Source organism: Sorex araneus, chromosome 2, assembly GCF_027595985.1.
Source record: "Sorex araneus isolate mSorAra2 chromosome 2, mSorAra2.pri, whole genome shotgun sequence".
NCBI classification, from domain to species: domain Eukaryota; kingdom Metazoa; phylum Chordata; class Mammalia; order Eulipotyphla; family Soricidae; genus Sorex; species Sorex araneus.
The window spans coordinates 159,963,979-159,977,713 of record NC_073303.1 but is presented as its reverse complement, the minus strand read 5'-3'; the positions used below and the strand labels follow the sequence as shown (position 1 = coordinate 159,977,713).

General features: G+C 43.6%; 2 protein-coding genes across 2 annotated transcripts in view; one reads left to right on the top strand and one right to left on the bottom strand.

The window, feature by feature from the left end:
• TOMM70 (translocase of outer mitochondrial membrane 70) overlaps positions 1-4,559 on the bottom strand; it is a 33,962-nt gene extending 29,403 nt beyond the window's left edge. Inside the window, exon 1 of the mRNA XM_004606748.2 lies at positions 3,774-4,559. Within this exon, the coding sequence (XP_004606805.2) occupies positions 3,774-4,109 (336 nt within the window). The 5' untranslated portion in view covers positions 4,110-4,559. The remainder of the gene's footprint in view (positions 1-3,773) is intronic.
• The window catches only part of LNP1 (leukemia NUP98 fusion partner 1), a 50,176-nt gene continuing 39,985 nt past the window's right edge, over positions 3,545-13,735 (top strand). The window contains exon 1 of the mRNA XM_055126494.1: positions 3,545-3,782. The gene's annotated coding sequence lies outside the window, so the exon portion shown is untranslated. The remainder of the gene's footprint in view (positions 3,783-13,735) is intronic.

Sequence of the window (13,735 nt, the reverse complement as noted above, 5' to 3'; positions counted from 1 at the left end):
GTGATATCCAAATTTCTAGCTTGGAAAACATGTGAAGCACATTAATAGGGAAGGTTATTCTCAGGATGGACGAATCTGGGTGTAAAAAACTTGGGGAGCAATAAAGCAGAAATTTCCTTTAAATCTGGGTTTCTTGAGAGATCTGGCTAATGATCTGAAATTTGAGAATAATCATTTCTATGTAAGTGTAAAGTACAATTTCCTAAGGAAAAGCAAGACTCCAGTAATAGTATGGAATGTAAGAATGCTTGAAGGTTATCAAAAAGAAGAGGCAGAGAAAAGGGGCTGAATGAATCAGCAAGGGAGGATATTAAGTTTAAAAAATCAGAATATGATAGCTTATTCTTATTTTTTTGTTCTGTAGGCTTTTTTTGGTTACACCCAGCAATGCTCAGGGGTTATGCCTTACTCTGCATTCAGGATTATCCCTGGCAGTGCTCAAGGAAAGCCAGGAATTGAACTAGGATCGGCAGCATGCAAGGCAAACCACCCTACCCACTGAACTATGCCTCCAGCCCCGAGAATATAGTATCTGAAATGACACAAAAAGCGTTATTTTGAGACAAAACGAAATGTCAAGCATAAGATAATTTTAAAGGTTATTTACAGAACTTATTTAATAAAAATGTCACTGGTGATTATAACGATTATGAGAGGGGAGGCAAACCTGGCAGTGCTAGGGCATCTACTTTCAGAGATGTTGATCCTGATGGTGCCCAAAAGACAAGAGGTGCTGGGAATCAAACCTGGGACTCCCACATACATATATCACTTCCTCAAAGCCACTTCCTGACCCCAACTCTGATTTTTGAAAAAATGACTCAGAAACAGATCATTTAAGAGAATAAAGTTGCTTAATTTTAAGCATGAACTGACAAGAGCAAGTAACACAATCTTTGACCCCTTTATAAAATGTTTATGTACACTTCCCCATTTCCACTGTTTAATCAGAGAGGGTTAAAAAAAAAAACAACAAAGGGGCACATATGTGATGCTGGGGTTCACACCAGGGTTTGTGACATGCAAGACAAGTTCCTTAACCCCCTGCACTATCTCTCAGCCCTAAAACTACTTTTTCCCCCTTGGTTTTTGGGTCACACCTGGCAGTGCTCGGGGTTACTCCTGGCTTTGCACTCAGGGAATTACTCCTGGTGTGATAAGGGGACCATTACAAGTTGTTGGTTTTTCTTAAAGGCCAATCAGTATCTACATTTGCGTAGTCAAGATATCAATACTGCTAAATTTGTGGTAGCCTCAAGATAGACAATTCAGGGCAGAGACTGAATCCCTATAGGTAGATAAGCCCTACAGGTTGATCTTCAATCAACTGTTACTTTGAAAATCAGAAACTCTTCAAGTTTAAATTTACTGAACTGGGACCAATGAGGGAGAGGGAGAGAAGGAGAGGGGGGAAGGAGGAGGGGAGAGAGGGAGGGGGGGAGAGAGGGGGGAAGAGAGGGGGAGAGGGGGGAAGAGAGGGGAAGAGGGGGAGAGAGAAAGAGATTTCAAACAATTTATTAGTTCATTTTTACATTAAAACAGACAAAAAAGAACCATTTTTCTTTAATTTAGTTCGCTGATTCTGAATCAACAGTATTTGTCCATCTTCTCATTCCCTTAAAAATTAGTTACTGCTGGAGCCAGAGCGAAAGCACAGTGGGTAGGGTGTTTACCTTGCATGAGGCCAACCCTGGTTTGATTCCTCTGTCCCTCTCGGAGAGCCCAGCAAGCTACGGAGAGTATCCCGCCCGCATGGCAGAGCCTTGCAAGCTACCCCTGGCGTATTGGATATGCCAAAAACAATAACAACAAGTCTCACAATGGAGATGTTACTGGTGCCTATCCAAGCAAATCAATGAACAACGGGACAGTGCTATTCAAAATATAGGCAATTTCTCCAACCAGATAGTAAGTAAGCTGCAGTTAGTGGTCAAGTTACACTTACCTCTATCCTTAGAGTTATTAGATTATCTGAGAGAACAAAAAAAATCTCACTCAATCAGTTAAAATACAAATTCTACAAGACAAGTAACAGTGTATGCAAGTGCTTTGCTAAATTTTACTTTGGATCAAAATTAACTGTTCAAATTACATAAATTATTTAATCTTGAAGTTCACACCATGAATGAGAAACACTGTTCTGATTAAGCTACAAAACACTATGAAATTAAGAAAAGTCATACTGTTGACAAACATAGCTGGAAAACTGAAAATGGGATTTAAGAATCCTAACACCTGGAAGTATGCTAAATCCCATGGAGTTGCAAATGGGTGAGAAGAATAGCATTTGGAACTACACTGAAATGCCAAAGCTTAGTTTCATTTACAGAAACAATCAGTAGTACTGGTGATTATAGTAATTACAAATATATATGCAAACTACAACTGAGAGCAATTTTTTACTCATCTATTTTTTGTGATTAACAAAAAAAAAGAATTCAGATATATGAAAATGACATGACAAGTGATGACTAATCAAATAGCTCTGATTGCCACTATCATTAGTGGCTCTCAGAAACATCAATCTTTAGAGTTTTAAGAAATATGAGATCTAATATTTTAATACCTTGTTCTAATGGGATGATGCTAAGGTTAAAGATAGAAAGGCTTTTCCAAGATACCTATGATAAAGGGCCCAATATAAAGCACTCTCTCTTAGCTCACAATCAAGCCACGAAGACTCACTGTAACACATCTTTTCTGTACTGGAAATTAAAGACAGTACTCACTCATTAAAAAACTTATCTGGCTCTCTCCTGGCTTAGGCGGAAGGCTTGATATACTGTATGCACTAATCTAGGTTAATTCATTTGCACACCCAAACTGCACTCGAGAACACTGCCTTCGACCTGAGTATCGTTAACTGAGAAAGAACTGCTCAACGAACGTAACCGGGGAGGTCTGAGACAAAAGATTTTTCGAATCTAGACTTATTCTAGAATTACCAGTGCACAACGACAAAAGGCATGTAAAATCCTCCACCTCACCCCATCGTGGCATTGCTGAACGCTACCTGGCCAAGGCTCTCCGCTGCTGTCAGGCACCCCGAGAACTTAACAACCAGCTCAATATCAAATCCAGCCACACTTAACTTGACGTCAGAGAATCCCCATTACTGATGTCAGACTAGGACGAGCAAAATTTCCAAGTCAGATTTTGGGGGGAACAAACAAACCAACAACAACATTTAAACGCTCCAGTGATGGGGGGGGGGGGGGAAATACCACATTAACGCATACTCTTTTATTTCATTTATCAACCGAGAGGCACTGTGTTTTTTTTTTTTTTTTGCCTCCCCTGCCTAAAAAATCGTCAGCCAAGGGGAGTGGCAGGTTATTCCACGCTAGTGCTGGTGAAGGTGGAGGCCTTGAAAGATCAAGGCAATTCCCGTTACAGCAGCCCCATCGTTGCTGGAATGTGGCTTCCTTCAATGAAACACCACGATCCAATGGACAAACGACGCTCCCCCCACGACACACACACACACACACACACACACACACACATGCACACGCACACACGCGCGCGGTGCAGCATCCCCCCCGCATCCCCACAAACGCCGCGGACTAACTGCTGTGTCACGGAGAAGCAAAGCTTTCTCTGAAATCCGTGGGAAACTGTCAAAGAACGTCGCGGAGCTGCAACCTCGGGCTGCTCGGGTCCCTCCCGGGGCGGCCACCCCTCCGAGTCCCCGGAGCTCCAGCCATGTGCCGGCGCCCGGCGTCCGACGGGGAGTCCCCTGCCCCGCGCCACGGTCCGGGGCCGCCGCTCACCATTTCCAGGTGAGCCCCGGGGCCTTCGGGGTGTCCGCTGCCCGGCGCCGGGCTGGCTCTGCCCTCCGGGGTCTTCCGCTCGCTGTTGCGCTTCAGGCTGCCGCAGTCGCCGCGGCCCCCGGCCTCCCGGCGCCGCCGCGGCCGGCTCCACAGGTACATGGCCCCGGCGCCCAGCAGCAGGGGCGCCCCGACCGCCAGCGCCAGCTGCCATCGCGGCAGGCCCCCCGCGCTCGGGCCCGCCGCCGTCGCGCTGCCGCCGCCCACCCCGCTCCCCGCCGACCCCGGCGCCGCCACGGCGGCCACCACCGCCGCCTCCATGGGCTTAGAGGCGGCCATGACAAGCGTCCTCCGCCGCCGCCGCCTCTCCGAGGGTCGCCACAGTCACCGGGTCGCGTGAGGAAGGAAGACGGCAGGGACGGAGGGAGGAAGGGAGGCAGGCAAGGCGAGGAGGCAGCGAGCGAGGGAGCGAGCACGCCAGGCAGCGAAAGCGGACGACAGAAAAGGGCCAGAGGTCACCGGAAGCCCAGGGCATGCTGGGCCAGACCGGGCCGTCCTTCTCCGCCTTCCCAACCGCGGAGGGAAAGGAGGAAGCGGACAACCACTTCCGGGTCAAAGAACGTGGGCGGGCGGTGGGCGTCTCGGAGAGTCCTTTCTCTTTTTTTCTTTCGCCCACTGCTATTTCTTTTTTTCTTTTTTTGGAAACTAACTTCTCGAGGGTGAGAGCGGGGTCTTAAGCCTCCGGTAGTAGCCAAGGTAGTGTCTTCCGCCTTCCCTCCCTCCCCCCAAAAAAGGGCAGAGTCGCCTCCGGTAGAGCGGAACGGGGAGCAACGGTGCTCTACGGGTTTAAGCCGCCAGGGTGCTCCTAGAGGGAGCGGCCCGAGCGGTCTTAAGAATGGAAGGGAGTGGCTGAAGAGTAGTGAAGGTTATTGGCTGGCCGCGGTTGTGGTGGGCGGGGCGTAGTGCCAAACACTCGCGTTCATTGGCGGAATACGGACCTCTCGTAAACTAGTTACCGCCACGTTGGCGCTTCTTAAGGCTCGGTGGTTATTAGCTAGTTTGGTTGTTGGGCCCCGCGCTCCGGGGAAACCCTGGGCTTGGAGGGGAGACAAGTCAAGATGTGTGAGGAAAGAGCCCCCGGCCAAAGAGATAAATTGGTTGTCTCTGATTTTCTTATCTCCATCTTGGCCAGATTTCCTGCGGGACGAGTTTGGGTTCATTAGGGTCAACAGCAGACAACAGGAATCAGTCTAAGTGGAAAACAGGAATATCGAGGCTTCCGGTTCTCCAGACTGAAACTGGGTGTCCGTCCCCATGTTCCCCACCCCACCCCCCTCACCATTTGCTCTAGTTAGGGAAGCTCATGGTTGAGTGATTCTTGAATTGAGCTGGCAGGAATGCGAAACTCCAGAGTTCCCACCAGCTTACAGCTTCGTTTTATGTATTTACGTTTTATAGACCTCAGCCCTTCCCTCCAACCCTGCCACACCCCAATCCACATGGGCCCTCCCTGGAGCTCCTAGTCCTGCCCAGCTCTCTGATCCACCCACTCTCCCACTACCATGCCTGTTTTGTATTACCTGTCTTAGTCTCCTTTTCACCTCATTCCCAAATAGAAATTCCAATGTATGGGTTTCATAGAACTGTAGCACTGTGGTCCCGTTGTTCATTGATATTCTCGAACAGGCATCAGAAATGTCTCCATTGTGAGACTTGTTACTGTTTTTGGCATATGGAATATGCCACGGGGAGCTTGCCAGGCTCTGCCATGTGGGCGGGATACTCTGGGTAGCTTGCCGGGCTCTCCAAAAGGGATGGAGGAATCAAACCAGGGTCAGCTGCTTGCAAGGCAAATACTTACCGGCTGTGCTAATACCGGCTGTGCTATCACTCCAGTCCATAGGTTTCATTATCTTCAATAACTTACTCAAGTCTCGCCTCCTCCCCTTGCTCTGCGCCAACTTTTTCTAATTGAATCAATGAATTACAAAGTTATTCATGATTGAGTTTCAGTTGTTGAATGTTCCTACACCAATCCCTTGTCCATTTCCCTCCACCAATGTCCCTAATTTCTTATAGACTACCTCTATGGAAGGTATTGTTTTCTTTTTCTTCTTTTTTAGGCACTGTGCTTAACAATAACATTGCATATAGGGCATCATGTATTTAACTTTACCTCCTGGCCCTTGTCCAGAATATCCACTTTCCTTTATCATTGTTGTAGTGGTCCCTTTCCTGACTAGCCACTCCCCCCCTCCACATACACACACACCCTAAGGGCCAAGTTGCTCTTTGTTTCTATTGTATCTGGGCACTAGTTATTCGCTTACTATGTTTCTTTATATCCAGCATATGAATGCGATCATACTGTTTCTTCCCATCTCCTTCAGACTCTCCAGATCCATCCATATATGTATGCACCATAGTTTCTTTATCCAGTCATTTGATCTTGGGCCCTTGGGCTGTTTCCAGATTCTGGTTATTGTGAATAGTGCTGCAGTGAACGTAGGAGTGCAGAAATCTTTTCTGCATTGTGATTTTGGGTCCTTGGGTTAGATTACCAAGTGCGGAATTGCTGGGACATATGGAAGTTCAAGATCTAGTTTTGCTTTTTTTCCTCCTCCCCCTTCCCTGCCCCCAATTCCAAGGTTCTTGCGGAATGTCCATATTGTCTTCCAAAAAGACTGGACCAGTCATCAATCCCATCAGCTGTGACTGAGGGTTTCTTCCCCCCAATCCCCACGAATTCACACTAAAACTGGTGGTTGTTCTTTTTGATAAGTACCGGTGCACCAGACCTCTTAAAATGTAAAGAATTCACTTGCAAGGCACATGGAATTAAGAATATTTTCAAGATAAAAAGACAAATATTAACAGAATCAGAATCCAGAACTATTGCCCTCCCCCTTTCAGTATGTTGATCTGCAGATCTTTGTATTAGAAATGTACAAATAATTGCTTGTCTTTTTAGTAGGTTTTGATTGTTCTCTTTTTGAGCCACTCCCGGTGGTGCTCAGGACTTATTCCTGGTTCTGTGCTCAGATCTCTCCTAGCCGGCTGCACGACCTGTAGGTTGACCACATGTAAGGAAAGCGCCTTACCTGCTTTGCTCTCTCTCTATCCCAGTATTTGCTTTTTCATGAGAATTCTTACTATCACCTAAGGGCTACAAGATAGAAAAGTTGTTATTTATTAAGTGGCACCAAAAGAAACTAAATTGGAATGACCCAATTTCAGTGTTTCAGGATCATTTCTTTTCTCTTGTCTGATGTAGGTTCTTATTAGTAGATTGCTTTCAAACAATAGGGTTCCTTAGCAACTTAGGCTAAAAAAAGATGAGCTAAAAATAATAGCGGTAGAATTGAATCGATCAAATAGTGGTTGCAGGCAGTTAGCTCTGTTCCTGTTCTCCAACATCCAAAGCCCTTTACCATAATTTCTCCCTTGCTGTTTCAGAACAATTAAAATCTTGCTTTTCTAAAAATTCAATTTTTTTCTGAAGCTCCATCTATTGTAGAAGGCTGGTAATTTTAAATATAAATTTAAATATTGGTAGGAACTAAACCATTTAACTTTTTAAAAATCCCCTTATATGTGGCTTAGAGTAAGAAACAGAATAGTTAAAATCCAAAAGTAACAGAGAGTTAGTGTGAAATTTCCCCCCAGCCTCTCTCCTCAGCCACCCAGTTCCCCTCTTCAATGATAATAATGTTAGAGTTTCTTTAAATACTTTTGTTTAACATTTAACTAAAGATTGATTTTATTTGGTTTTATTTTTTAAGTTTGGCATCAGTAAATGAATTAGTTCTTGATAGTCTGTTGAACATCACATTTCCATTTTCTAGCCAATTTTCTAATAGAATCTAGATAGAACTTTTTAAGAATCACTGTCTCAAAAAAAAAAAAAGAATCATTGTTTCAGTGATCTTACTGACCTGATATACAAAGTTTTAAGCTGTGTAATACTGAAAATGCATGCTTACCTCTCTGGTTATAATAAATATTTAAGATCTTTTATTGTAATATTTGTACAAAATAGTAGACACTGGGTGCTTAGTTCTCTATTTTTCTAATTCTTTTTTTTTTTTTTTTGCTTTTTGGGTCACACCCGGCGATGCACAGGGGTTACTCCTGGTTCTACACTCAGGAATTACTCCTGGCGGTGCTCAGGGGACCATATGGGATGCTGGGATTCGAACCCGGGTCGGCCGCGTGCAAGGCAAACGCCCTACCCGCTGTGCTATCGCTCCAGCCCTATTTTTCTAATTCTTAAAGGAGGGAATTTTATTTGCTTTGGGGCTACAGCCAGTGATGTTCAGGGTTAACTCCTGTCTCTGCACTTGGGAAAATGCTCATGATGTTGCTTAGGGGACCTGATGGGATGCTGAGGATCGAACCTGGATCAGCTGCATGCAAGGCAAGTGCCCTACCTGCTGTACTATCTCTCCAGCTCCAAAGAGAGAAATTTTTATGTGTACTGATAATGTCATGATTCCAACAGATCAAGCTATTATATGTATTTCATGTATTGTGATGCACATTGTAATGACTGATTGATGACTAGATAGAGATTCTTAGTATAATGGCACACCATTAATGCAGAAGTGTGGGGAAAATGGAGAGAGTTACTTAATGTTATAAGTATAAGCAGAGATGTGAACCAGCAAGAACAGATAAAAATTTGGTTGTGTGAGTGGCCCCACTTAAATTAAAATTAACAAATGGGGCACTGGGGAGGTAACTCAAAGGTCTAGAGCTCATACTTTATATGTGAGAGCCACAAATTCAGTACCCAGTACCAAATACTACCAAAGTACTTCTGGGAAAGACCCTTAAACAATAATTCAGGAGTATCTCCCAAGCACTGACAAGTGAATACCCTCCCCCCCCCAAAAAAAATTAACAGGAGGTCCTAATTGCACATGTGTGAAGTAAGGTATAAGAGAGTTGAGCATCTAATCAGGTCAGGTTTGAGATGACTTCTGAACTTGTCCTGTGATCCTAAAGCCTCCTCCAGTGAGGATCAATAGAGGCCTTCACTCAGGACAAGAGATGTCCGCTGGACTGAAAATGGGCTGCAATCAAGATCTTGGGACCTCCCATGCTGCTGTGTCAACCAGCCTGTGTATGTAAAGTGACCTGACCCCACCTCCACCTCTGGTTTTTTGGGGGGTTTTTTTTTGCTTTTTGGGTCACACCTGGCAATGCACAGGGGTTACTCCTGGCTTTGCACTCAGGAATTACTCCTGGTGGTGCTCAGGGGACCATATGGCATGCTGGGAATCGAAGCTGGGTCGGCTGCATGTAAGGCAAATGCCCTACCCACTGTGCTATGCTCCAGCCCCCACCCTCCATCTCTTACTGCTGATTGATTGACATGCTTGCATATCATAATGTGGACTCTCAATAAAAAAGACACATTGTCACGGAGTCAATGTGTCCAGACAAAGGTGGCAGTTAGCCCTTTGGGAGTGCCTTATATTATAGAAGTAAAGAAACTAATTCATAAATTTGTATATGTAAACACAGATGTTTTCCTCTTTTCTCTGTTTCAGAACAAGAAGCTTTCTTCACCTTGACTGTGGTCTGTACCTTAGGAACTAGTTGAATGAGATGAAATGTCTTACAGACTGGAATGAAGAATTTTTATTCTGAATGATTTCAGTAATACTGAGCAGGGTGTAGCAACTCTGCTTTTTTATATAACATGGGTTAAAATGATTCATGAACTCTTCAGTGTCAGAGAGACAGCTCAAATCTGTGTGTATATTGTGCATGCAGGAGACTCTTATTCTATTCCTGACACTGCATGACCCCATGAGAACCTCCAGAAGTGACCCAGGAAAACCTGTGTTCTACCTCTGGCACCACAATAAATGTATAAATAAATCATAAATTTATGTTACTAATGGCTTCCTTATTGGACAGTACAGTTTTAGAAACTTCTCAACTATGGTTGCAGAACTGACACTTAAATGAAAGGTACAGAATTTGTCAAGTTATTCATGGGCTCCAAAAAGATGAAGGATACGGAGAAAAAAGAAAAAGAGGGGAAGAAACTGCGATTTATTAAGCACTAATTATGTGATGGGCATACGTGTGTGCGCGCGCACGCGCGCGCGACCTATTTGAGAAAGTAGCAGGTATGAAAAGGAAGAAAAACACAACATAAGATATTCAAAACAACTGGGTAAACTTCACCACTGATTTTGTATCCATGTATGTATACATGGGCAAATTCACTTGATTAAGATTCTGGTAGGTTTGGTTTTTGGTTTCTGGTAAGAACTCTTCCTGATTGACTGTTGCCAGTAGTGTCATGAGTGCTGTCCCAAACCACTACTATTAGCTTAGAATAAACTCAGTTGCTGCTACAGTCCCCACCACTGGAAATTATCTGTGACTGTCAACACTCTCACCATCACTATTTAGTCTAGTTCTCCGTCTGAGGCACGCTTGTGGTCATTGCTTCCATTGGGACCTGCTGGGTTTGTCCTTCCTATGTCACTTCTGATCTACAGAAATCCCTTTTTTCTTTTGAGCCCTCATGGTCTTAATATTTCTCCAATCTTTCTACAGTTGCTTTCCCCTTTCTTCAACTTTTATCAAAACATCGGTTAAGTGGGTGGCACTACTTTGTTTCTCAGGGGGACTGTCACTTTGTGATTCAATCAAGCAGCAGCTCTTTCTGCTGTCAGAAAATGCCTCTGCATTTATCTTTGGGAGCAATCTACAGTTATCCTCGCTCTCTCTCCTGAGCTGTGACTGACAGGTCATATGCATACCTTTTGCACTCATTTGTCAGTTTTCTGCCCACTCTCACAGTTTATAAAAATTTTCCACCTTCATCAACTTATTTCATTTCCACCCACAAGAATTGGTGACTTGCAAATGTAGCAATGTCACCTTGCACTTTAATGTAGAAAGATGTATATATGTAGGTTTTGCTAATTGTGACCCATACAATTGCAGCAATTGGAGCCTAAAGTCCAGCCTCAACCTTATAGTCTGGGGGCAGGCAGTCTCTGTCTAGAGGTAAATGCTCCCCTTTCTGGTGATTTACATGAGGATTCCGGTTCTTCACTTAACCTTAGACCCTTTAAGCTATTCATCCCTGTCTTTGCCTTTCATTGCTTCTACTAACCAGTGGGAAATAATCTCAACTCTTAACAGTAAGTAGCAAATTTAGTTGTTAAATTTAATTAAATTTGTTATTTAAAAAACCATAAAATCACACAGAATAGTTTCTCTGCCTATATTCTTAAGTTATCAATGACTGCTTAACAAATTATCCTAAGAGATTACATTTTTAAAAACTATCATATCTCACAATTTTGTTGTTCAGGAATTTGGGGAACAAATTCTCGTTGCAAGTGTCAAAAGAGTTTACTTGAAGTGCTTAAGATGGCTTCACTCCCTGGGGACAGAGACACAGGACAGGGAGGAAGATGCTTGGTTTGCACAGAGGCAACCCAGATTCAGAACCCTGCCATCACATGTGTTCCCTGAACCCTACCAGGAGTGATCTCCAAGAAAAGATGTCACTCACTGGCACTTTTTGGTAAAGATGTCTCAAAGACTAGACAGTTGACACTGTGAAGAAAAAAGTACATTCTTGTGACCTTTTGAGCCTGGCATAGGGTAGTCTAATTTCTTATGTAGCAGCTCAGGATTTCTGATATAATTTCCCAAGATTCCCAAGAAAAAAACCAAAAATCTTTCCAAAGCATCACTTCTTCCATAATCTAATGGATCAAGCATGTCCTTAAGGACACATTTAGGGCTGGAGCAATAGCGCAGTGGGTAGAGCATTTGCCTTGCACGTGGCTGACCCGGGTTTTATTCTCAGCATCCCATATGGCCATATGGTCCTCCGAGCACTGCCAGGAGCAATAATAATAATAATAATAATAAAAATTTAAAAAATAACACGTTCATGGAAAGGTGAATTAGACTTCCTGTATCAATGGTACACATAATAAAAAATGTAACTATTTTATTTTATTTTATTTTTGGGTCGCATCCGGCGATGCGCAGGGATTATTCCTGGCTGTGCACTCAGGAATTACTCCTGGTGGTGCTCAGGGGACCATATGGGATGCTGGGAATTGAACCTGGGTCCGCCGCTTGCAAAGCAAATGCCCAACCCGCTGTACTATCGATCCAGCCCCTCTATTTCATTTTTTTTTTTTTTTTTGCTTTTTGGGTCACACCTGGCGATGCACAGGGGTTACTCCTGGCTCTGCACTCAGGAATTACCCCTGGCCATGTTCAGGGGACCATATGGGACGCTGGGATTTGAACCCGGGGGTCGGCCGCGTGCAAGGCAAACACCCTACCCGCTGTGCTATCTCTCCAGCCCCTCTATTTCATTTTTTAAGGTTTTATTTGTGCCGCTTAGGATTGGACCCAGGGCTTCACACATACTAGGCAAATATTCTACCACTGGCCTATATCCCCAGCTGCAGAAAATATCTGTAATCTTATATAATATTCTAAAAAGATCTAACCGAAAATAATATTATGCATAAAACACAATTAGAAAAAAATTAAAAAAAAATTTTTTTTGCTTTTTTTGGGGGGGCGTCACTCCCAGCAATGCTCAGGGGTTACTCCTGGCTCTGCACTCAGGAATTACTCCTGGCAGTGCTTGGGGGACCATATGGGATGCCGGGAATCGAACCCGAGTCAGCCCGCGTGCAAGGCAAACGCCCTACCCGCTGTGCTATCGCTCCGGCCCCTAGAAAAAAAATTTTAATTAAAAATTTTAAATGTTTGTTGCATTTTAGGTGACATGATTAATAAAACATTTCATGATTTTTTTTTGTTTGTTTAGAGGTCACACCTGGCAGTGCTCATGAGTTACTCCTGGCTTTGCATTCAGCAATTACTTCTTGTGGTGCTCAGGGAACAATATGGGATGTCGGGGATTGCAAGGCAAATGGGTCAGTGATGTGCAATGCAAATGCCTTACTGCTATACTATCTCACTGGCCCCAGTTAACTTTTACAATTTTGATGTACAAAATTACTGCATCTTCACCACCAAAGTGCCAGATCTTCCACTACTCTCCTTCTGTTCTTTCTAATTCACCTCTTCCACTTCTCCCTCCACTGCCTCCATTGCTTGGTAATCTGAGTTTCATAATCAAAAGCAAAGGATTTATTTTTCATTCAGTGCTATTTCCTTGTTTTGTCTCCCTTTATACCACCGAATGAAATCAGATGGTATTTTTCTCCTCCTTGTGACTTATTTAATTTAACATAATACCATCCAGTTCAACTCAAATTGCAGCAAACTACAAGATCAAATCTTTTCTTAGGGCTGCATAATATTTCATTGTGGATATACACTGCAGTGTCTATATCCATTTATCTGTCATTGAACATTTGGGTGATTTCCATAACTATTGTAATTGGTGTTGCATTGAGTATAGGTGTGCAGATGCATTCTTTAATTCATGTCAAAGTCAAATAATGACTGGAAAATCCTGGAAACTCTCATTTGGGTCCAGGCAAGTTTCCCATAGCACTTTCCTTTATCAGTCAATACTATAACGGGACATCTTAAATTTTTTTTTAATTGAATCACTGTGGAAACAGTTACAAAGCTTTCAAGTTGAAGTCTCAGTCATACTAAAATCAAACACCCATCCCTTCACCAGTGCACATGTTCCACCACCAAGAATCCCAGTATATAGTATATCTCCATCCCACCCCCCCCACCCTACCTGTGTGGCAGATGATTTTCACTTTACTCTCTCTTTACTTTGATTACATTCAATTTTTGACAGAAAACCCACTACTATTATTTGGAATTTACCCCCCCAACAATCAGACTTGCCAAAAAGGCATCATTAGATCATTTGTTTTCTATTGCTGATAATGAAGAGCATAGGATGTCGCACAGCCTTGACAATAGCTGCACAGTTTTGGAATTCTGGTATTTTAGTAATTAAGTCCAGA